The sequence below is a fragment of the Rana temporaria genome, chromosome 4 (assembly GCF_905171775.1).
Source record: "Rana temporaria chromosome 4, aRanTem1.1, whole genome shotgun sequence".
NCBI classification, from domain to species: domain Eukaryota; kingdom Metazoa; phylum Chordata; class Amphibia; order Anura; family Ranidae; genus Rana; species Rana temporaria.
This window is the reverse complement of record NC_053492.1, coordinates 410,553,114-410,575,477: the sequence shown is the minus strand read 5'-3', so window position 1 is coordinate 410,575,477 and position 22,364 is coordinate 410,553,114. Positions and strand designations below refer to the sequence as shown.

Genomic DNA, 22,364 nt, shown 5'->3' with positions numbered 1-22,364 from the left:
AGGTAATGGAAACACAGCCGTGTTTCTGAGACGGGTCAAAAATAGACCCTAAAAAAAAACAAAAAAAAAAAACATGGTTAATATGTGGGAGTTCCAGGAGTATTTGAAAAGGAGGTCAAAAAACAAAACGGCCCCTAGGATCTCCATTGCCTGTAGAAAAAAAGTTATTAAACATGGAACAAAAAAAACAAAAAAATACCTTTCAGGTATGAAGCCTGAGGGGGATGATCCTCTCAGGAGGTCACGGTCACATTCCAGGACCATGACAGTGACAAAGGGGGGGCATGCCAGCCCGCAAAAGCCAATTTATTGGCCTCAATACATTTCAAGAAAACTGCAATGAAAAAATAATAAGAGAGGGATTTTTATCTAACATGTGTTCAGAGGATGAAAACCCAACTGCATAAAGCAGACAAAAAAGAAAAGTTAGATCTCGGGATCAGAGCACTCAGGCACAAAAGGTGAAGATCAGGATCACCTTGTATAGAGCAACACAAAAAATAAAAAAGGAAAATAAGGCAAATTCAGGTGTGACCCTTAGATGATGTAGCCCTTTGAGGGGTGGAGACGGTATTTCGAGATCTGTGACGAACCGGAGTCCATATCTTGCCCGGAGTAGAGAGGGGCCTGGGTACTGGAGGTTGTGCCTGTAGATCTTCTTCTTTGGTTACTGATAAGCGGAATGGAAATCCCCATCGGTATGTGACTTGGTGCCGCTGTAGGTGTGCTGTAACTGGCCTCAAAGCGCGCCGTTTGGCCAAGGTAATGGGAGATAGATCGCTAAAAAGTTGGATCTTTGAACCTTTAAATTCAATTCTCGATCTGTTACGTGTGATGGAGGTCAAAGTTTCTTTGCTTTCGTAGAAGTGGAAGCGGACAATAATGTCTCTGGGATTAGCTCCTTGAGGAGGCTTAGGAGCCAGCGATCTATGTGCCCGATCAAGACGCCAATCTATATCCGGGATATCGGGTGCAAGATAAATGAATAGAGCCAACAGGTAGGGTCAAATTTCCTTATCGGAAATTGACTCAGGAACTCCGCTGATCCGTAAGTTTTGTCGGCGCTCTCTGTTCTCGAGGTCTTCTTGTTGTATTTGGAGCTGTGTCACAGCATTTTTAAGGGTAGCGTTTTCATCTTCTAAGGCATGGACATATTGGACCATATCATCAAATTTAGTCTCAAGGTTGTCTGTGCGTTCCCCCAATTGATCCATCTCCCCTCTAAATTCATGTGCTAGTTTATTTACCTCTTTAGTGATGTTGTTGGTGAGGTTCTGTAGCAGAGCTTGTAGTTTTTGGTCGAGCACTGTCTCTGTCACCGGTGCCGCCATTGCTGGAAGAGTAGAGGCTGGTGGCTGAGATGCGGTCGGTACAGTAAAAAGAGAAGGATCAATCAGCGGGTTCACATCAGGTGGGGCGGCGACAGCAGTCGCAGAGCCTGGAGATTGGGGCCTGAGCACAAAGCGGTCCATAAGAGGGGATGGCTGAGTCGTGGTCTGCAGTGCGGGTTTTTTGTAAATGCGACGTTGGTCTCCGACCTTACCCATATAAAACTTCTGTTGCGCAGTTTTTTTGAGCTAGCGATATGGCTCCCGAGGCTGTAAAAGCTGGTGATGCAGAGCGGGGGCCACTAAATAATAATAAATTGAGGCCAATGTTATGATTCTAAATTTCCTCCATTTCACAGGCTGTACATGCCTCCCCCTCCTGTCTTTAAACCTTCATTAGGTACATTAGTCAGCTGGGAGAGTAACTTCTTTAACAGCTACAGGGAACAATGACAGATTTGTTGTTAATTTGAGGGTCTAGGACAAATGACAGATCCTCTACGTTCCCTAGGGGGGGGGTTCAGGTGTCCAGAGGGATATATACTGATCTAGGCAGGTAGTTTGGGTGCACTAAGATGGCCGCCGACCTCCGGGACTAGGCCGAAGCCGCGGTCTCGCCTAAATCTGCCGCCCAACGGAGGTGCGTCCGGCCGCGGGATCCCAGGATCAAACCACCGCGATCTTGCAGGTGAGGACTCGTTCCTGCCAGCCGGAGATACCGCTGATGGGGAGGTGCCGCGACCCCACGTCCCGCAAGTCGACCGATCGGGAGGTCCCGTGGGCCCCAAGATGGCGCCCAGACACAGTTCGGTGGAGCTCTCCCAGAGCACGGAGCAACAGCCAGCCGGTCGGACCCCGTCCTCTGTGTATTCCGGGTGGTGTGTAGGGGATTCAAGATGTCGGGGGAAGCCGCAAGCCAGCGTGGGGGGATTGCTGATCGGGAGGGCCCCAAGATGGCAACCGGAGCGTGGAGAGGCCTGGACGGTGGGGCCAACGGGGAGCCGGATTATGGAGGTATCTGGGCAGTGGGGATCCCGGTGTAGGTCGAACACTGACCTGGTGTATCCAGAAGTGGGGATCTTAGCTGTGGATCGCGGAGGGTCCGGAGACCGCGTAGGCCCAAGATGGTGACTGGGCTGTGGAGAAGGGTGCCGGCCGGGAGCCGGATTATGGCTGATGCTGCACAATCTGTGTCTAGAAGTTAGCAATCGGTATCCCGAAGGGACATAGGAGGCAGGTAGTGAAGGTTTTTGGCAAAAATGCTGCTTTAAGGTAGCTGATGTCAATGGATTATATCCAGGCCTGCAGAGCTCAGCCAAAGTGCGTCCTTTTCCTATCGCCGTCGGACACGCCCCCCCTGGGCAATTTTTTTTAGGCAAGGCCGCAGCCTCGGCCTAGTCCACCGCGATCCTGGGAAAAGGCCGCGGACTAGCCTAAAAAATCCTGCCTGCAGCTCGCCGCGATCCTGGGAAAAGGCCGCGAGCGGCTTCTGGCCTTGCGCCCTTTTCCCAGGATCGCGGTGAGCTGCGGGCAGGATTTTTTAGGCGAGGCCACGGCTTCGGCCTAGTCCGTGGAGCGCCGGTACTATGGAAAAAATAAATTAAAAAAAGGGATCGATTTGGTCAAAATCTGAATCGAATTGCCCTCACAACTCGATTCAAGATTCAAATCAATTTTTTCCCCAGCCCTAATGTGGAGGCTGTATTCGTTTTGATTTCTTTAGCTTTTTTCACCTGGCGATCTGGCCATTGACACACCTCCTGTATTTGTGAGACATAACGCTGAATGAATGAGCACAGGAGGCACCGCAGGCAGCAGCATGGGAAGAGGGTTGTGTTAAATGTATTAGCAGAATTTAGCTACAGTAACAAATTGAAGCCAAAACCCAGCTAACCCTTTATAATCCGTTACAGAAAACAGGTTATTTTTTTCTCTTTTGGGGTAAAGGTTTTATATAAATAAAAGCTGATCGTTGCAAGTACCCCTTTCAGTGTTATATGGTTTATCTTACCCCTGTAAATTGATACATTTTGCGGGGCAGCCTGTGAAAAACAGATTTGCTGGCTGCAACACTAGATGAAAATAGAATAAAGAAGGTCTAAAAAAGAAAACAAATGCACATCTAAGAATTGGTAAACTGCAATATAATAAGTGGTCGATTAAGGTGTAATACCACCTTAAAATGCCCATTCTCGTCTATGCAATATGCACTGCTTGCAAAAAAGTTTTTTGGGCTCCATATGGGGTTAAAAATGCCAAATACAAGGTACCCCTATTACACTTAATCCCTGAAGCACTAAAACTACCCCCACAAAACACCCCCATAGGATTTCAAAGGTAGCACTAGGACAACACAAAAAAAAAAAAAACACACACACACACACACACACCACACCTAAAGAACACATGAAATTGCAGACACACAAGTGTGAACCCAGGCTTACAGAGCCAGAGAACATGCTGGCATGAACTGAATAAACAGGACAGCCAAATGTCCAAGGTGAATGCCCATACGGTTCCCTCAGCTGGTACATTGTGTCCATTAAGTAAGCCTAAATCCAGTTACCATGTTTGACTAGTGTAACTTTAAAATGGTTGTAAACCTCAGACATGAAATATGAACAAAGCATATCCCTCTATGGTGTGTACTCGGCTCAAATAAGAGCACCAAGTTTCATTTTTGTCTGCTGATCATTTCTCTTCCATTAGCACGAGTGATAGGAGAAGGCCCTCAGCTCTGTTCCTGTGTGCAGGAGGGGTGTGTCCCTTCCCTCCAATCAGCTCTCAGAACTCTCCTCACTGAGATCTACAGAGTGTAACTTCAGCCCTCCGCCCCTTTTATTATTTTCCATTTGACAAGCTTATAAATTCAGTACTTTGAACGGATGTAGAGAAGAAAGGTTGGCAGACGGCCAGGTACAACTTATGTAGGAGGATTTATTTTATCTCTGTGCATCACTTGAGGCCAGTCACTTCACTGGGTATTGTACGGGTTTACAGCCTCTTTAAAGCTCAAGTTTAGCAATTCATTTTTTTTTTTTTTGCAAATCAGCACCAGGGACAGTACTTGCATGAATGACAAGTGACCCCCATGTGATGACGGCATCTCCGTTTCTCAACCGCTTGCTGCCCGCCTACCATCAAAATGATGGAGGGACGTTGCGACTCTCGTTCTGGGATAATGTCATATGACGGTGCCCCAGAGCGCCCGCTATCGCGCACCTGTGGGGGCACGCTGCTACCATGGCCAACTCCGATCTCTGTAAAGAGCCACTGCTCTTTAACCATGTGATGGGCTGTGTCCAATCACCGGCCATTCACATGTAAATACGGAAGTGCCGAGCATCGTCTCGCCTCACACGGACAGAGTGTGTGGCGAGGAGTGCGATCAGAGGCATCTCCTTGCAGGTAATCAGGGCCCTGATTACATGAAAGCCCCAGTAGTACCACCAATCAGTGCTGCCTATCACTGCCCACCAGTGCCCCCCATCAGTGGCCATAAGTGCCGCCTCATCAGTGCTGCCTATCAGTGCCCATCAGCGCACATTAGTTAAGGGTGGAAATTACTTATTTACGTGTCATTAAATGTAAGTAACGTCCATGGTGCTGATAAAAATAAATAACAAAAATCAATAAACTTCAGCTTTAACATATGGGTAAAGGTTGCCTTTTAAAGAAACCTCTCACCTTCTCGTGTTTGTAACCAGGCAGCATTATGTCACATGAAATGAGTTTGTTATTTGCATGCGGAAACGCATACCTGCCTGCAGGCAGAACCAGTCACCTGTTAACATGTTACACTCACAGTATGATTTCACCTTTTATAACTTGAACAAGCAATATAAAGCAAGTGCGAGAGACTTGGTGCAAAACCTGAGGGGAAACACCTTTTAGGGCTCGCTCACACATGTAGCAACACCGGGAGGTTGAGCCACAGTTTTGCTGCCCCCACTTAATAAACAAGGACAGGCAGCTGGGAAGCAAAGCAAATTGAAACCCCACTATCGCGTTTGGTAGGCAGCACCACCACTGAACCATTCAAGTTAAAGGGCCTGCGGTGCAACTGACCTGCAACTACATGCAACTTGCAGTGGTTTGGCCTTTTCAGGGTTTAAATGAGGCCATGAGGAGTCAACATGTCTCCCAACCACCTGTCAACTGCCTTCTGAAAAGTGATCCACCACGAACCACGTCTGTGACAAGGGCCACTGCCTTTTCTGAACAAGCCCTTAGGCAGGTACATTGTTGTTCTCAACCTGAACGACTGGTTTAGAGTGCACCTGTGGACATCGTGTTTAGTAGGGGTGCAACGGATCAAAAAACTCACGGATCGGATCGATCCTCGGATCAGGAGTCACGGATCGGATCATTTTCGGATCAGCAAAAAAAAAAAAAAAAGACAAATCTTGTTACACCCACCAGAGTTTTTGATTTCACAGTTCTTCTCAACACAAAACGGAGCTTATGTGCTTAAATACAGTGTTTGGAAATCCGACATGTACGAAAGTGGTGTCACCAGTTCCCTACTGTGACCTGAACTATCCCAATCATCAGATCCCTTTAGTGTCATTGATCGGCGGGCTGAGTGTCTAGTGAAAATCCCCCCTACGTGCTCAGTCCATACAGATCCCCCCGATCGCCTCCTCTCTCTTCTCTGGCAAGCAGCAGGACGCCCGGTGCGGCGGCGGCAGCAGCTCCCCGTGTGGATTTCTCAAGGTGCAGCATGGAGCTCATCGCTGGGCTGTTAGGAGTCAATGACGTATTGAGCTCAAGTGCCCACAAACTTCCGAGGAGCAGCCTGCATCCCCCGCGCCGGGTGGACCGCGATGGCCGCCGCTTCGATAGCTAGGCCGAAGCCGCTGCCTTTCCTATGGACCGGGAGGCCCGTGGATCGCCGTGTGTCCCGACCCGAAGGTGCTGATCTGTACAGATCAGTTGCACCCCTAGTGACAATACTTGATGTGTTCCCACTGTCATATGGCATTCTTGTGCCACAGTGCCTACACACCGTCACGGTTTTATCCACTAACCTCTTTCCTTCATCATAATATTAGACAGGGAAGCCAAAATGCTCCCATACAGGGGATTTAAATGACGTGGGGCATTCAAGCTCCTCCGTTCGCCATTACCACGCTGTGTGTGGACTGAACATGCGCAAATTATTATTATTTTTTTTTTTTTAGAAAACAATCCTCGGATCACGTGTGTGCGGTTCGGATCAATCTTTTTCGGTTCGGATCACGGATCAATGACGATCCGTTGCACCCCTAGTGTTTAGTGATGCGCTGAAAACATAACGGCCGACAATGGCGTTTTCTGCATTTTGCCGAAAGAGAAGAAGGTGCCGATAATGGCACAGAGAACACATGTGATTTTACTATGCTTATTGCGTTTTTCATAGGTCCCCCTCGGTTTAGGCCGATACATATTTTTCGTAAAAAAATAAATAAATAAAAAAACGCAATAAGCGTTTATTGATTGGTTTGCGCAAAAGTTATAGCGTTTACATTTTTGGGACCATTGGCATTTTTATAGCGATCAGTGCTGTAAAAATGCATTGATTACTGTAAAAATGCCACTGGCAGGGAAGGGGTTAACACTAGGGGGCGAGGACGGGGTTAATTATGTTCCCTAGGTGTGTTCTAACTGAAGGGGGGTGGACTGACTAGGGGAAATGACAGATCACTGTTCATACATTGTATGAACAGACGAACAGTCATTTCTCCCCCTGACAGGACCGAGAGCTGTGTGTTTACACACACACACACACAGCTCCCGGTTCTCGCTCTGTAACGTGCCGGGCACGCGCGTCGGCCCCTAATGGCTGGAATTTACATGATTTTGCGCAGCCGGGCCAACCTGCCACCGTATAACTGTTCACTTAAACCCCCTTCACACTTACTGGGCACTTAAACCCCCTTTGTGTCCAGACCAATTTTCAGCGCTGACGCGTTTTGAATGACAATTGCGCGGTCATACAACACTGTACCCAAATTATATTTTTATCATTTTTTTTCCCACAAATAGAGCTTTCTTTTGGTGGTATTTGATCATCTCTGCGATTTTTATTTTTTGCGCTATAAACGAAAAAAAGACAGAAAATTTGGAGAAAAAAAAAACACAATATTTTTTACTTTTTGTTATAATAATATCCCAATTTTAAAAAAAAAAATGTTTTCCTCGGTTTAGGCCGATACGTATTCTTCTACTAACAAAAATATTGCAATAAGCGTATTTGATCGGTTTGCGCAAAAGTTATAGCACCTACAAAATAGGGGATAGATTTATGATTTATTTTTTATTTTCTACTAGTAATAGCGGCGATCTGCGATTTTTTATTTTTTTTTGTCAGGCCTGCGATATTGCGACGGACGTATCGGACACTTTTGACACAAATTTGGGACCATTCAAATTTATACAGCAATCAGTGCTATAAAAATGCACTAATTACTGTATACATGTGACTGGCAAGGAAGGGGTTAACCACTAGGGGGTGAGGAAGGGGTTAAATGTATTACCTGGGTGTGTTCTAACTGTGTGGGGGGAGGGGACTGACCGGGGGAGGTGACCGATGCTGTGTCCCTATGTACAAGAGACACAGATCGGTCTCCTCTCTCGCCGACAGGACGTGGAGCTCTGTGTTTACACACAGAGCTCCACGTCCCTGCTGTCACCGATGATCACGTGTACCCGGCGGACATAGCGGCCTCCAGGTACACGCATCGGCTTCCCAGCGATGCGCCGGCACAGTGTTTACCCGCTGCTCGCCCCCCAGTGGCGCGCGCGGGTAATACCCAGAAAAAGACGTCCAAAGACGTCCACTCTGCACTTGAGAGCCGCGCTGTAGACGTCTTTTGTCTATAGCGCGGATCTCAAGTGGTTAAAAGATTGTTGTTGGAATACATGGTCAGGTATAGGGTTCCTTTAAAGTTTAAAAAAAGTTGTAGAAAGTTTGGTGAAAGTTTTATATACAGTATCTGCTTTATAAAAGTTTCCTGGAATCAGGAGTCTTCAATCTGGAGTCAGGAAGCTGAAGGCAGTGACCTAGGCTTTAGATGTTGGTTGTGGCGTCTGTTATTAAATCTGTTTACAAGGCACAGCTGTTGTTTGTTCTCCTCCTGTGTACACATTATCCCAAGGAACATTCCTCAACACACACCCAGAGGAATGCAACCTCGGATATCCCAACACCTCCCACCGATGTACGAGGGGTTATCATCCATGTAAAGAGAAGGGGAGGTGGATGAGGCAGACGTCTCAAATAAGGTCTTTGAGGGAGAATCAACAACAGGGTCAAATGGAATAATGACAAAAACTTTATTTATAAATACATACACAGTTCAATATATAGAAGTCCAACTGGGGTGGTACAAAGGCCTCCCGAGTGGGACCCGTTCCTCCAATGTAGAGATATCTATAAAAACTACATACAAAATGACAACGTTGTATAATCATTATTTTTACCTCTATTGTTATCCATGTGTCCGCCATAATGTCGCAGTCACGATAAGAAAAAAATAAATAAATAAAAAAAAATTGCAGATCGCCACCATAACTAATAAAAAAAATATATTAATAAAAATGCCATAAAACGATCCCCTATTTTGTAGACGCTATAACTTTTGCGCAAACCAAAACAATACAATATCAATATTTTACCAAAAATACGTAGAATAATACGGATCGGCCTAAACTGAGGGGGAAAATTTTTTTTATATATTTTTGGGGGGGGATGTTTATTATAGCAAAAAATATTGAATTTTTTTCAAAATTGTCGCTCTATTTTTGTTTATAGTGCAAACTGCCAAGATGCACTAAAGGGGTTGTAAAGGTAAAAAAAAAAATCCCTAAAAAGCTTCCCTTACCTTAGTGCAGTGCTCCTTCACTTACCTCATCCTTCCATTTTGCTTTTAAATGTCCTTATTTCTTCTGAGAAATCCTCACTTCCTGTTCTTCTGTCTGTAACTACACACAGTAATGTGAGGCTTTCTCCCTGGTGTGGAAAAAGCCTCTTGAGGGGGGAGGGGACGAGCAGGAGTGTCAGGACGCCCACTAACACACAGCTCCTTTCTCTATCTGCAAAGTAGAGAGCGTCCTGACACTCCTGCTCGCCCCCTCAAGAGGCTACCAAGCACTGTATTGTTATAAGAACAATCTCATGAACCAAGGTAACTCGGTTGGTTACTAAGGATTAATGTGACAATTTTAATCTGTACTGTTAAGTAAATACTTTCAATAAAAATCTATTGTTTAAAAAAAAAGAAAAAAAAAAGAAAAAAATCGAAGGATGAGGTAAGTGAAGGAGGACTGCACTAAGGTAAAAGAAAGCTATTTAGGGAAATTTTTTTTATCTTTACAACCCCTTTTTTAAAGTGAAAAAAACAGGAGGGTTTACAACTCCTTTAAACCATTTCTGGGTGCCTTTTGACATGTGCCTTGGGTCATTGTTCTGCTGCAAGACCCATCTTTCTGACACTGGCCCCTACATTGCACCCCAGAATTCTTTGGTAGTCTTGAGATTTCATAATTCCATGCACACAGCCCAGACACCCAGTGCCTAAAGCAGCAACTCAAACTCCCAAAAATGAGTGAGCCCGCATTCAATTCACATGACAGGAGATTGTGATTGGCTCTGTTTCAGGCAAAAATTTGGGCTCGATTTGTCCCTGAAACGGAGGACAGGGACTCACCAGACCCCTACTGTCAGCCACATCCGTTTCAAGTGTGAACAGCAGAATTATGGACTTTACCAAAAATCTGTAATTTTGTTTAGTCTATCCACGGCACAATCACATCCACGGGCACAATCACATCCACGGGCACAATCACATCCACGGGCACAATCACATCCACGGCACATTCTCCCAAAATAATTTTCCCTTCCTCCGGTACATTTTGGCAAACTCTATGATTAACTTTTCTCTTTTGTCCAGGGAGATTAGCTACCGTGCCATGGGCTGTTAACTTCTTGACAATGTTATGCAGAGTGGACACAGGAACATTAAGATCTCTGGAGATGGACTTGTGACCTTGAGATTTTCCATGCTTTTCCACAATTTTTGTTCTCAAATCATCAGACAATTCTTTGCTGCTTGTTCCGTGTCGCACACAACAGAAAAAGTTGTGTCAGGTTTTTCACCATTTTAAATGGTTACTGTTTTTCTGGGCAAAGTGGTGCCTTATCTGACAGAAATGCAGGGGTGCCAATATTTTTGGACATGACTGTATGGGGCAGCATGGCAGTGTGCTTAAAGTGGTTGTAAACCCAACCACACAACTTGCACCTACAGGTAAGCCTAGATTAAGGCTTACCTGTAGGTGCAAGAAATATTTGCAATAATGACAGGCGCCGATGTCTACGGCGCATGCGCGGCGTAGACAACGGCGCAGGCGCACTCAGCGTGCCATTTTTGTGAATGCCATTATTGGGGTTAATGCCATATTTCTGCGCATGCGCTGGGACCTGCCGGTCCTGCGCGGGAGTGACGTAATTGCCGCTCCGGCCAATCACAGCGCCGGAATTACCACAAACTGTAAAGGCAGGCATTTCAATACTATATAGTGTATATACACCAGGGGTAGGCAACCTCGGCCCTCCAGCTGTGGTGAAACTACAAATCCCATCATGCATTTGTCTCTAGAAGACATGCCTGTGATTGTCAGGGTCTTGCAATGTCTCATGGGACTTGTAGTTTCAACCACAGGTGGAGGGCCGAGATTGCCTACCCCTGATATACACCATACCTGGCCAATGCCCCCAGAAAGCTGGAAACAGGAAGAAGACGCAAAGGAACATGGCGGCGGCGGCAGCGGAGGGGAACGAGGAGGACTTTGACCTCAGGTAAGTGCCACATAATGAGCTAATATGCTATGCATACTAGCTCATTATGCAGTTTTTCCCCCTTGTTCCGGGGGGGGGGGGGGGTTACTTCCTCTTTAAAAGTACAAAACAATTTTTTTTACGTTTTGGAGACAATGAAGAGGGATTGGGAAAATTGTGTGGTTTTTATTGCTGTCTGTATCCCCATTAGGCTGGGTTCACACTACGATTTTCCCTTCCGTCAGCCGCATACGATTTATATGAAAAAACGTATGCGGCTGAAACGGACGTTAACGTATGGAACCGCACATATGTGCGTTTTCCATTGACATTAATGTTAAAAAAAAACGTATGCGTTTGCCATACTGTTTCAAAAACGGCCGCAAAACCGTGGTTGAACACGGTTTTGCGTACATTTAAAAAACGTTTTGCCAGCAAATCGTACGCACCCGGATGCATCTGAGTGCATACGATTTGCAATGCATTGTCTATCTATACGTTTTCCCGTACGTTTTCAATACTGAAATCGTATGCGGCTGACGGACGGGAAAATCGTAGTGTGAACCCAGCCTAAGGGAGAGTTACCCTCTCTATTTGTCCTGTTTACTGTTATCAATGAAAGCGAAAGTAAAATACAATCCCAAATGATGGATTGTTCCCAGAAAAGTAATAAGAGGGGAAATCTTCCAATGGGCACACTATTTCTGGTGACAACCAGGGTCCTCACTTTGAGGGGTTCTCCTCTCTCCTCTCACTTCCTGTTTTGGCTATGGGACAGGAAGTGAAAGGAAATCTCCCCAATGAGACACAGATGGCAAAAGATAAACTGACAGGGGTCATAATCCTTCCTTAGCCTATCCAACATGAAAGAAAAAGTGTGCATATAGTTCTACTTTAAAGAAGAATTCCAGGTATGTATATTTTTATATATACACACTATATTACCAAAAGTATTGGGATGCCTGCCTTTACACACACATGAACTTTAAGGGCGTCTTAGTCCGTAGGGTGCAATATTGAGTTGGCCCACCCTTTGCAGCTATAACAGCTTCAACTCTTCTGGGAAGGCTGTCCAGATGGTTTAGGAGTGTGTCTATGGGAATGTTTGACCATTTTTCCAAAGTGCATTTGTGAAGTCAGGCACTGATGTGGACAAGAATGCCTGGCACTTGGTCTCTGATCCAATTGATCCCAAAAGGTGTTCTGTTGGGATAAGGTCAGGACTCTGTGCAGTTCAATCAAGTTCCTCCACCCCAAATTAGCTCATTCATGTCTTTAGGGACCTTTCTTTGTGCACTGGTGTGCAGTCATGTTAGAACAGGAAGGGGCCATTCCCAAACTGTTACCACAAACTGTAAAGGCAGGCATTTCAATACTTTTTCTAATATAGTGTATATACACCAGGGGTAGGCAACCTCGGCCCTCCAGCTGTGGTGAAACTACAAATCCCATCATGCATTTGTCTCTAGAAGACATGCCTGTGATTGTCAGGGTCTTGCAATGTCTCATAGGACTTGTAGTTTCAACCACAGCTGGAGGGCCGAGATTGCCTACCCCTGATATACACCATACCTGGCCAATGCCCCCAGAAAGCTGGAAATCACTGCAGTAGGCACCACTCCTCCAATGATCTCCACTTGCTTCCGAGTCATGTTCTGAGCAGCTGGCCTGCTGCATTGTGAACACAAGAGGATGGCTGCTCAGCACAGGTAACATTCATAAAATGCTTTGCACTTTCTAAATCAATGCAAAGCATTCTCTGATTGAAAGTGACGCGCGGGAGCGACGACATAACGGCTCCGGCCACTCACAGCACCGGAGCCGCGATACCCGGAACACACGCCAAGGGAAAAAGTCAGCTCCCTCGGCGTGGAACGGAGATCACCTGCCGACACCTCCTTCTCGGGTAAGTATTTCATAATGAGCTAGTATGCGGTAACCCTTTATGAATGGTCCCGCAAACTTTTGGGATCTGTCCCAGAATGCTGCAAAGTGAGGGGGGAGGGGGGGGGGGGGGAACTTCTGCTCAGATCACCTAGGCCAGTGATGGCGAGCCTTGGCACCCCAGATGTTTCGGAACTACATTTCCCATGATGCTCTGCAGTGTAGGTGAGCATCATGGGAAATGTAGTTCCAAAACATCTGGGGTGCCAAGGTTTGTCATTGCTTGCCTGGGCGACTCGAGCAGAAGTGGAAACGGGTACCTGTCAAAACTAGTTACCTGCTCCTTCTTCCCGAATGTAATGGTGGAAAAAATCAAAGAAAGCAGAACTTCCATTTTTGGATGAAGTCCTGCTTTAGGGATTATTTGTTTTTAAATTTGATTGATTTTTTTAATCAGTCAGCGGGATTATTGTATCTTTGTATCATTACATGTAGAGGCAGCAGAAAACTGGCATTTCAGTACGGGGAGGGGCACTTTCACACATGCGGACAGTATTAGCTAGATTCAAATAGACCGCCGCATCTTTGCGGTGGCGTAGCGTACCGTATTTACACTACGCCGCCATAAGTTAGCTAGGCAAGTACTGTATTCACAAAGTACTTGCCTGCTAAGTTACGGCGGCATATCGTAAATAGGCCGATGTAAGCGCGCCAAATTCAAATGAGGATGTGGGGGGCGTGTTTTATGTAGATTAACTGTGACCCGACGTGATTGACGTTTTTTACGAACGGCGCATGCGCCGTCCGTGTACATATCCCAGTGTGCATTGCGGCAAAGTACGCCGTAAGGACGTATTGGTTTTGACGTGGACGTAAACTACATCCAGCCCTATTCACGGACGACTTACGCAAACGACGTAAAATTTTCAAATTTCGACGCGGGAACGACGGCCATACTTAACATTACTAGTCCAGCTATTTGATGGAATAACTTTACGCCTGAAAATGCCTTACGTAAACGGCGTATCTTTACTGCCACGGGCGCACGTACGTTCGTGAATAGGCGTATCTAGTGATTTACATATTCTACGCGGAGCGCAATGGAAGCGCCACCTAGCGGCCAGCCTAAATATTGCACCCTAAGATACGACGGCGCAAGCCGTCGTATCTTAGCTAGGTTTAAGTGTATCTCAGTTTGAGAATACACTTAAAAACGTAGGTCAGCGCAGATTCCGAGTTATGTCAGTAGATACGCCGGTCTAACTCTTTATGAATCAAGCTATATGTCTGCATTTCATCCCTCCGTTTTTGGATGAAATACATGTATCCCTATTGGATAGCAGATGAACATCCGCTGACACCCGAATTCATCTGTTCCCGCTATGGTCCGATTCTGCACATAAAGGAAAATCCTATTTTTCCATCCGTCTGCGGATCAGATCGGGTGAACACGGACAGATGGTCCGTGTTCAGCCGATCCCCCCATAGAAGAGAGCGGAGATCTGACAGGGCGGTCCCTGCACAGTGTGTAGGGACCGCCCTGTCATCTGCCGGCTCAGCGGGGATCAACGGAGTGATCCCCGCTGAGCATGCAGATGAGAAAGTCACGGATCCTCATGGGATCCGTGAGTGTGAAAGGGCCCTTAGAGCTGAATCTCCATGCAGACCTCTCTGGTCTCTTCAGCACAGGGGATCCAGGGTACCCCAGTTTTTATGGCACGCTCTCTGATGATGGGGGTAGTAGTCAGCCCATTGGGTGCACAGACCTGCATAATTATTCATTTATTACAGGTAATTATATAGCGCCGTCAATTTACACAGCACTACACATATATATTGTACATTCACATCAGTCCCTACCCTCATGGGCTTACAATTTACAGTCCCTTAGTCCCCGTTCACATTGGCGCGACTTCTCATGCGATTTGTTACATCACTTGACAAGTCGCAGCCTATTGGCGGCAATTGCTCTGTACACCAGTTCGACAAAGTAGTTCCTGCACTACTTTTGACGATTTCAGGTGCGACTTTATAGACATGTGTGCATAAAGCTGTACACTGACATGCAGCTTTGAACTTGCGTGATTTCAGATGAAGTCGCATGATTTCAAAGCCACAGTCAATGTGTGGGAGGAAACCGGAGTACACGGAGGAAACCCACGCAAGCACAGGGAGAACATGCAGACTCCAGGCAGGTAGTGCCGTGGTTGGAATTCGAACAGGCGACCTTAGTGCTGCTAGGTGAAAGTGCTAACCACTTAGCTGCCCTCCAGGTCCCACCCAAAATCAAAGTCACATTATGCATGCAAAGCCCCCTTATTTACAACATAAGACATCAGATCCTTACAGCGACTATTATAGAAAACAGACCACATAGACGTGTGGACCCCCCGCACACGGCGGACCCCTTACCTGCGGTTCATCGGTCGGACTCGCACTGCCACCTTGACAGACGCCATGTCTCATGCCTGTGATGGGGGTCGGCTCCAGGTGAGCACCCAAATCGTCACAACTCCAGGAAGGGGCACCAATTACCTGGGCACACCCCTAATAATCCCCCAGTGCATAGAGAGCAGTGTGTGATCTGTATAATGGATCCCTCCAGGGACAATGTGATCACTGTCACAAGTTCAGCATGCTGACTGCAGACACAGGCAGGGGAGGGGACAGGTGCAGTCTGGCAAGGTCTCAGTCTAATTCTGTCCGGCCAGCTGTCAGATGGGACTCCCAGTCTAATGATCTCCCTTATTGACATGTAATTCACAAGAAGGAAGACCTTAGCTCCGCCCCCCGAGCACCGCACTACACTGTCATCATTCCAATCAGCGGCCCTCGTTCACCATGTGACACAAGCCGGCCGCGCGGGGCATGCTGGGAGGACTTGTAGTTTCCTCGTGCAGAGGAATGATGGAGGGGAATGAACTTGTGGACTACGAATCCCAGAGTGCACCGCGGCCCCGTACTGTACATAGTTAATGGTCATGTGCTGTGTGAGTGTTGTGAGTACGGGATATAAGCGGAGAAGCCGGTGTGCAGGCAGCAGCGTACCTGTAATAGACTGTTACCTGGAGGAGGGACATCCTTCTACAAACGTGCATTGCTGGGTCCTTCCTCCCCAGTGACATGGAGGACACACATGTACAGCTTCACTCATAAGGGGACATTGATTGATTTATATAACAATGCTGGCTTTCCCGCACTCAGATGTGTATGGGGCCTAACTTTTGGTTTGCGCAAAAGTTATAGCATCTACAAAATAGGGGATAGATTATGGCATTTTTATTTTATTTATTTTTATACTAGTAATGGCGGCGATCTGTGATTTTTTTTTTCTATCGTGATTGTGACATTATTGCGGACATATAGGATGCTTTTGACACTATTGTGGGAACAGCTAAGGGACTGTGCGATCAGTGCTATAAAAATGCACAGATTTTTGTATAAATGTCACTGGCAGGGAAGGAGTTAACACTAGGGGGCGATCAAGGGGTTAAATGTGTTACCTAGGGAGGGGAGGAGACCGATCAGTGTTAAGGGCCGCCTCCTGCATATGTACGTCCTCTTTAAGTGCCCAGCCGTGGGTCGCGGGCCCGCGACCGGCGGGACCCGATCGCTGCGGGAGTCCCGCGATCGATCCCCGGAGCTGAAGAACGGGGAGAGCTGTGTGTAAACACAGCTTCCCCGTTCTTCACTGTGGCGCCGCCATTGATCGTGTGTTCCCTTTTATAGGGAAACACAATCAATGACGTCACACCTACAGCCACACCTCCCTACAGTTAGAAACACAAATGAGGTCACACTTAACCCCTTCAGCGCCCCCTTGTGGTTAACTCCCAAACTGCAATTGTCATTTTCACAGTAAACAATGCATTTTTAATGCATTTTTTGCTGTGAAAATGACAATGGTCCCAAAAATGTGTCAAAATTGCCTAAAGGTTTCCGCCATAATGTCGCAGTCACGAAAAAAATCGCTGATCGCCGCCATTAGTAGTAAAAAAAAAAAAAATGCAATAAAACTATCCCCTATTTTGTAAACGCTATAAATTTTGCGCAAACCAATCGATAAACGCTTATTGCGATTTTTTACCCCAAAAATATGTAGACGAATACATATCGGCCTAAGCAGAGGAAAAAAAAGTTTTTATATATTTTTGGGGGATATTTATTATAGCAAAAAGTAAAAAATATTGCATTTTTTTTTTTCAAAATTGTCGCTCTATTTTTGTTTATAGCGCAACAAATAAAAACCGCAGAGGTGATCAAATACCACCAAAAGAAAGCTCTATTTGTGGGGAAAAAGGGACACCAATTTTGTTTGGGAGCCACGTCGCACGACCGCGCAATTGTCAGTTAAAGCGATGCAGTGCCGAATCGCAAAAACTGGCCAGGTCCTTTAGCTGCCTAAAGGTCCGGGTCTTAAGTGGTTAAAGAGTCACTTCATCCACTGGAAACACTTTATGGACTATATAAAAACTATGCACTAGCACTTTTTGTCGTATGTAAATGTGTTCACTATATATTTTATTGAATGACAATATTGGATTTATATTGTATATTTGTTGTATGCACCACAGTGACTCTCTGCTATCAATACATGTTTGAATAGCAGGTGTTCACGTTTATCATATTTAGCGCTGCACTTTACCACTTCAGCAACAAAATGTTTCCCCTAAAAATCTCCATAGGCAACTTTTAAAAAAATTCTACAGGTTGCATGTTTAGAGTTAAGCCTCGTACACACGATCAGATTATCGGACGGGAATTGTGTGATGACAGGTTGTTGTTAGGAAAATCCGACCGTTTGTATGCTCCGTCGGACAATTGTCGAATTTACCGTGAACAAATGTGGGATAGCATGCTTTAAAATTGTCCGCCAACAATTTTGTGTTTGTCGGACAAAACTCCAAAGTACAAACACGCATGCTCAGAAGCAATGCTCACCAAACACAACGTTGGCAGAAGTTGCCCATATGGTGGCACCAACAACCTGAAAAAAAAACATTGTTTCCTGTTTGTTGGACGACAATTATTTGCCGTTTGTATGTGTAGTACTACGAATGAAATAGTAAAAAAATCAGCGCAATATACAGGTAAAACAGAATCAGCAGCTATGCACTAGGATTCAATTTATAAATTCCTTAAGAGTCAATGTAAAGTAGATAGTGCAGCGCTAGAGGAAAAGTCCAAATAAAGATCATCCAGGTGATTCTCTTATAAGTGACTGACAATATGAGGCATGCAGGTGATATAGCGTGGGTTAACAGGAGACCTCCACCAATAATAACAATGGCCGCTCACCTCACTGATAATAAAAAATCGCTTTCCCATAAGGGTCAATCCCAGGCATGTAACAGCATAATCCAAGCAGGAAAGGAATACATCTCAGGTAATATCAGCATGGATGGCAGATCTCAAGTAATATCAACATGGATAGCAGCCATGGAATCCGATGTAAGAAAAACAAAACATAGTGTTTCTCCGCAATAACCAATATAACATTTAATAGTGAAAATACACTTACATAAAAAGCACTATATCCAGTGCTAGGAATCAAATGCAAACAAAAACGCACACAGCATGGTCCGATAAATGGCAGCGGGTGACGTCACGTACTTCCCTACCGAACGTTGCGTCCCAAGGGCGGGACTTCTTCAGCGGATGTCACATCCGCTGAAGAAGTCCCGCCCTTGGGACGCAACGTTCGGTAGGGAAGTACGTGACGTCACCCGCTGCCATTTATCGGACCATGCTGTGTGCGTTTTTGTTTGCATTTGATTCCTAGCACTGGATATAGTGCTTTTTATGTAAGTGTATTTTCACTATTAAATGTTATATTGGTTATTGCGGAGAAACACTATGTTTTGTTTTTCTTACATCGGATTCCATGGCTGCTATCCATGTTGATATTACTTGAGATCTGCCATCCATGCTGATATTACCTGAGATGTATTCCTTTCCTGCTTGGATTATGCTGTTACATGCCTGGGATTGACCCTTATGGGAAAGCGATTTTTTATTATCAGTGAGGTGAGCGGCCATTGTTATTATTGGTGGAGGTCTCCTGTTAACCCACGCTATATCACCTGCATGCCTCATATTGTCAGTCACTTATAAGAGAATCACCTGGATGATCTTTATTTGGACTTTTCCTCTAGCGCTGCACTATCTACTTTACATGTGTAGTACTACCCCCGGAGGAGCTGCTGGTTGTTTTGGGTGGCACATTTACCTTGTGGCTCTCCCCAATCCCTAGGGGTGAATGGTGCATTTAGTAGAAGTAAAGGAATGTCCACAACAGGTGCTCTTTGCTGTGCTCTTTATTACCCAGCCGGGTAAAAACAATAAAACTTGTGGTGAGGAAAGTAAAGTTGAGGAAGAAAGGAGAATAGCAAATTCAGGCGCAATGATAGGGAAACAGTCCTGCTCCCAAACGTAACACTTCTCTGCTCCACTCCTGCCTGAGTGGAATTAGTGTACCCGGACAGGCCTCTCTCACTGACCTGGCAGCCGGAGTATCACTCGAACATTTGTAGGATAAAGTCTCTGCCACAGACCCTCCTTGGTGAACATCAGGGAGACGCCTCTGCCACAGACCCTCTCTGATTGTAGTTACGGAGGCAATCCTCCTTAGGCCCCTTTCACATTTATAAGACTTCAAAGTCGCACGATTTTTGCGGCCGCGATTTGGGATCAGTACAACTTCGACTTTGCCACAACTTTGGCATTAACCAATAAAAACATACATGGTGTGAGGCAATTCCTTTTCCTGCCCCCGCAGTTGTCATTGCTGCTGCGGCAGTAGCAGTGCATGAGGAAGAAGAGGAGGAGAAGTGGAGGCGGAGAAGACGTTGATATTGGGTACATCCCATCATTGCCAATCGTGAAGATAGGGGTCAATTTTGGGTTCTCTATAATGAAGAATGAGAAGAATGCTCCTTACATTGGTGGTCAGTGGGAAGGATGTCCCTTACATTGGTGGTCAGTGAGAAGAATGATCCTTACATTGGTGGTCAGTGGGAAGAATGCTCCTTACATTGGTGGTCAGTGGGAAGGATGTCCCTTACATTGGTGGCCAGTGGGAAGAATGCTCCTTACATTGTTGGTCAGTGGGAAGAATGCTCCTTACATTGGTGGTCAGTGGGAAGGATGTCCCTTACATTGGTGGCCAGTGGGAAGAATGCTCCTTACATTGGTGGTCAGTGGGAAGGATGTCCCTTACATTGGTGGTCAGTGGGAAGGATGTCCCTTACATTGGTGGCCAGTGGGAAGAATGCTCCTTACATTGGTGGTCAGTGGGAAGAATGATCCTTACATTGGTGGTCAGTGGGAAGGATGTCCCTTACATTGGTGGCCAGTGGGAAGAATGCTCCTTACATTGGTGGTCAGTGGGAAGGATGTCCCTTACATTGGTGGCCAGTGGGAAGAATGCTCCTAACATTGGTGGTCAGTGGGAAGGATGTCCCTTACATTGGTGGTCAGTGGGAAGGATGTCCCTTACATTGGTGGTCAGTTGGAAGGATGTCCCTTACATTGGTGGTCAGTTGGAAGGATGTCCCTTACATTGGTGGTCAGTGAGAAGAATGCTTCTTACATTGGTGGTCAGTGGGAAGAATGTCCCCTTCATTGGTAGTCAGTGGGAAGAATTTCTCCTTCATTGGTGGTCAGTGGGAAGAATGTCCCCTTCATTGGTGGTCAGTGGGATATTGTCTTTGTAGTTTATCTTGTCTTTGTAGTTTGGGTCACACAAATCATAAATAGCTGGGCACTCACGGATAAATCGAATGATTTGCTCATTATCAAGAACATCTTTTTTTTTTTTTTTTTTACCTGTTTGGAGCACATTGTTCCTGAGGGAATAACCAGGAAGTGAATGTGTGGTGGAAAAATGTGCTTGAGAGGGGCTTCTATGCTGAAAGGATTGGGTGGGACAAGGGTTAAAAAGCTGCTTGTGCTTACAAAGTTGTACTGAAATCGTGTCTATATTATTCAGGTACGATTTACATGCTACTTGAGGGTTTAACATTGAGGTCTATGGACATCAACTCGCAAGGAAGTTGGACCAAAGTAGTGCAGGGACTACTTTGAAGTCGGCACTACTTAAAGTCATGCCAGTATGAATGGTGTTCATTGAAAATCATGGAGAATGACTTGTCATACGATTTTGCAGTACAAAATCGTGAGACAAGTCGTATAAGTGTGAAAGGGGACTTAGGTAAATTACGCCTGGATCTCCTTCTTAATGTCACCCAGGTACCGACTGACAGGTGATTAATCCTTCAGTGTCCGGCTACCTTGATCCCCGGTGGTTTGTCGAGGCCCTTTTGGATCGCCAGCCTCTCAATGGCGCTCCTCAGACAGACTCCCCACTGAACAGCAATACCGCTTGGGATCCTCAAAGGTGGGAACCCAGTCGCTCACTGGGCTCCCGTCGCTGCTCAGATTTTTTCCGGGCCAACATGGTCCCGGGAACCAGGAACACCGTGTGGCACGCACGCCCCGGCCAGGTAGGCCATACTGCCGGGGCGCCGTGATGTGGCCACCTTAAAGGTGGGTGCCACACTGGACGAAGGAGACCCAGCACCAATGGCGTCTGCCCCATAAATACACTCCCCCAGCATGCACAGCGAAGCTTAACCCTCCTGATTGGCTGCTGGGGAAGAGCACCCAAACTTTGACTCGACTGCTGCCATCTACTGCACAGGGGTGGGAAGAACGTCCCAGCACAACAGAATGAGCCCACAGCACAGCCAAGCTGAGCCAGAGACCCTGCTTTGCACATAACAATTTGGATCAGAGTTTAACTACACTCTGATCTCCCTCTAAATTTGAACAGCACCGGTACTTAAAGTAACCAGGCGCTACATATGCAATACAGGTTCACGGCCAACACCCTTCGGACAAAAGTCCTACACTTTGTCCGATGAAAATCAGATCATGTATACAAGGCTGTACAGAGGTGTTCTAGTGCTAGAATTATTGATATCGCTCTATGTGGTTTGAACACTGTTCTCATATGCAGGCGCTATTCACGTATGCGTTCCCTTCTACATGCGAGCTGGACGAGGCACGTTTAAAAAATATATATATTTTCTTACATATTTTACCTTTTTTATTTTTACATTGTTCTTTTAAAAAAAAATGGTATCCCCTTTATTCCTATAACAAGGAATGTAAATATCCCTTGTAATAGAAAAAAAGCATGACAGGACCTCTGAAATATGAGATCTGGGATCAGAAAGACCTCAGATCTCATATTGATGTAGCACCCTCTACCATTGGTAGGTGCTAGAGGTAATGTGTTTTGGGTGATAGCTGCCAGGCAGGTAAATTTA

General features: G+C 45.9%; 1 protein-coding gene across 2 annotated transcripts in view; it reads right to left on the bottom strand.

Annotated features, from left to right (window-relative positions):
- The window catches only part of KIF16B (kinesin family member 16B), a 452,854-nt gene extending 436,993 nt beyond the window's left edge, over window positions 1-15,861 (bottom strand). Inside the window, exon 1 of one of the 2 annotated variants that reach the window (XM_040351273.1) lies at window positions 15,445-15,861. In XM_040351273.1, the coding sequence (XP_040207207.1) occupies window positions 15,445-15,491 (47 nt within the window). In that variant the 5' untranslated portion in view covers window positions 15,492-15,861. The remainder of the gene's footprint in view (window positions 1-15,444) is intronic. The other variant, XM_040351274.1, reaches the window with a different exon arrangement.
- Between the last annotated feature and the right edge of the window lie 6,503 nt (window positions 15,862-22,364).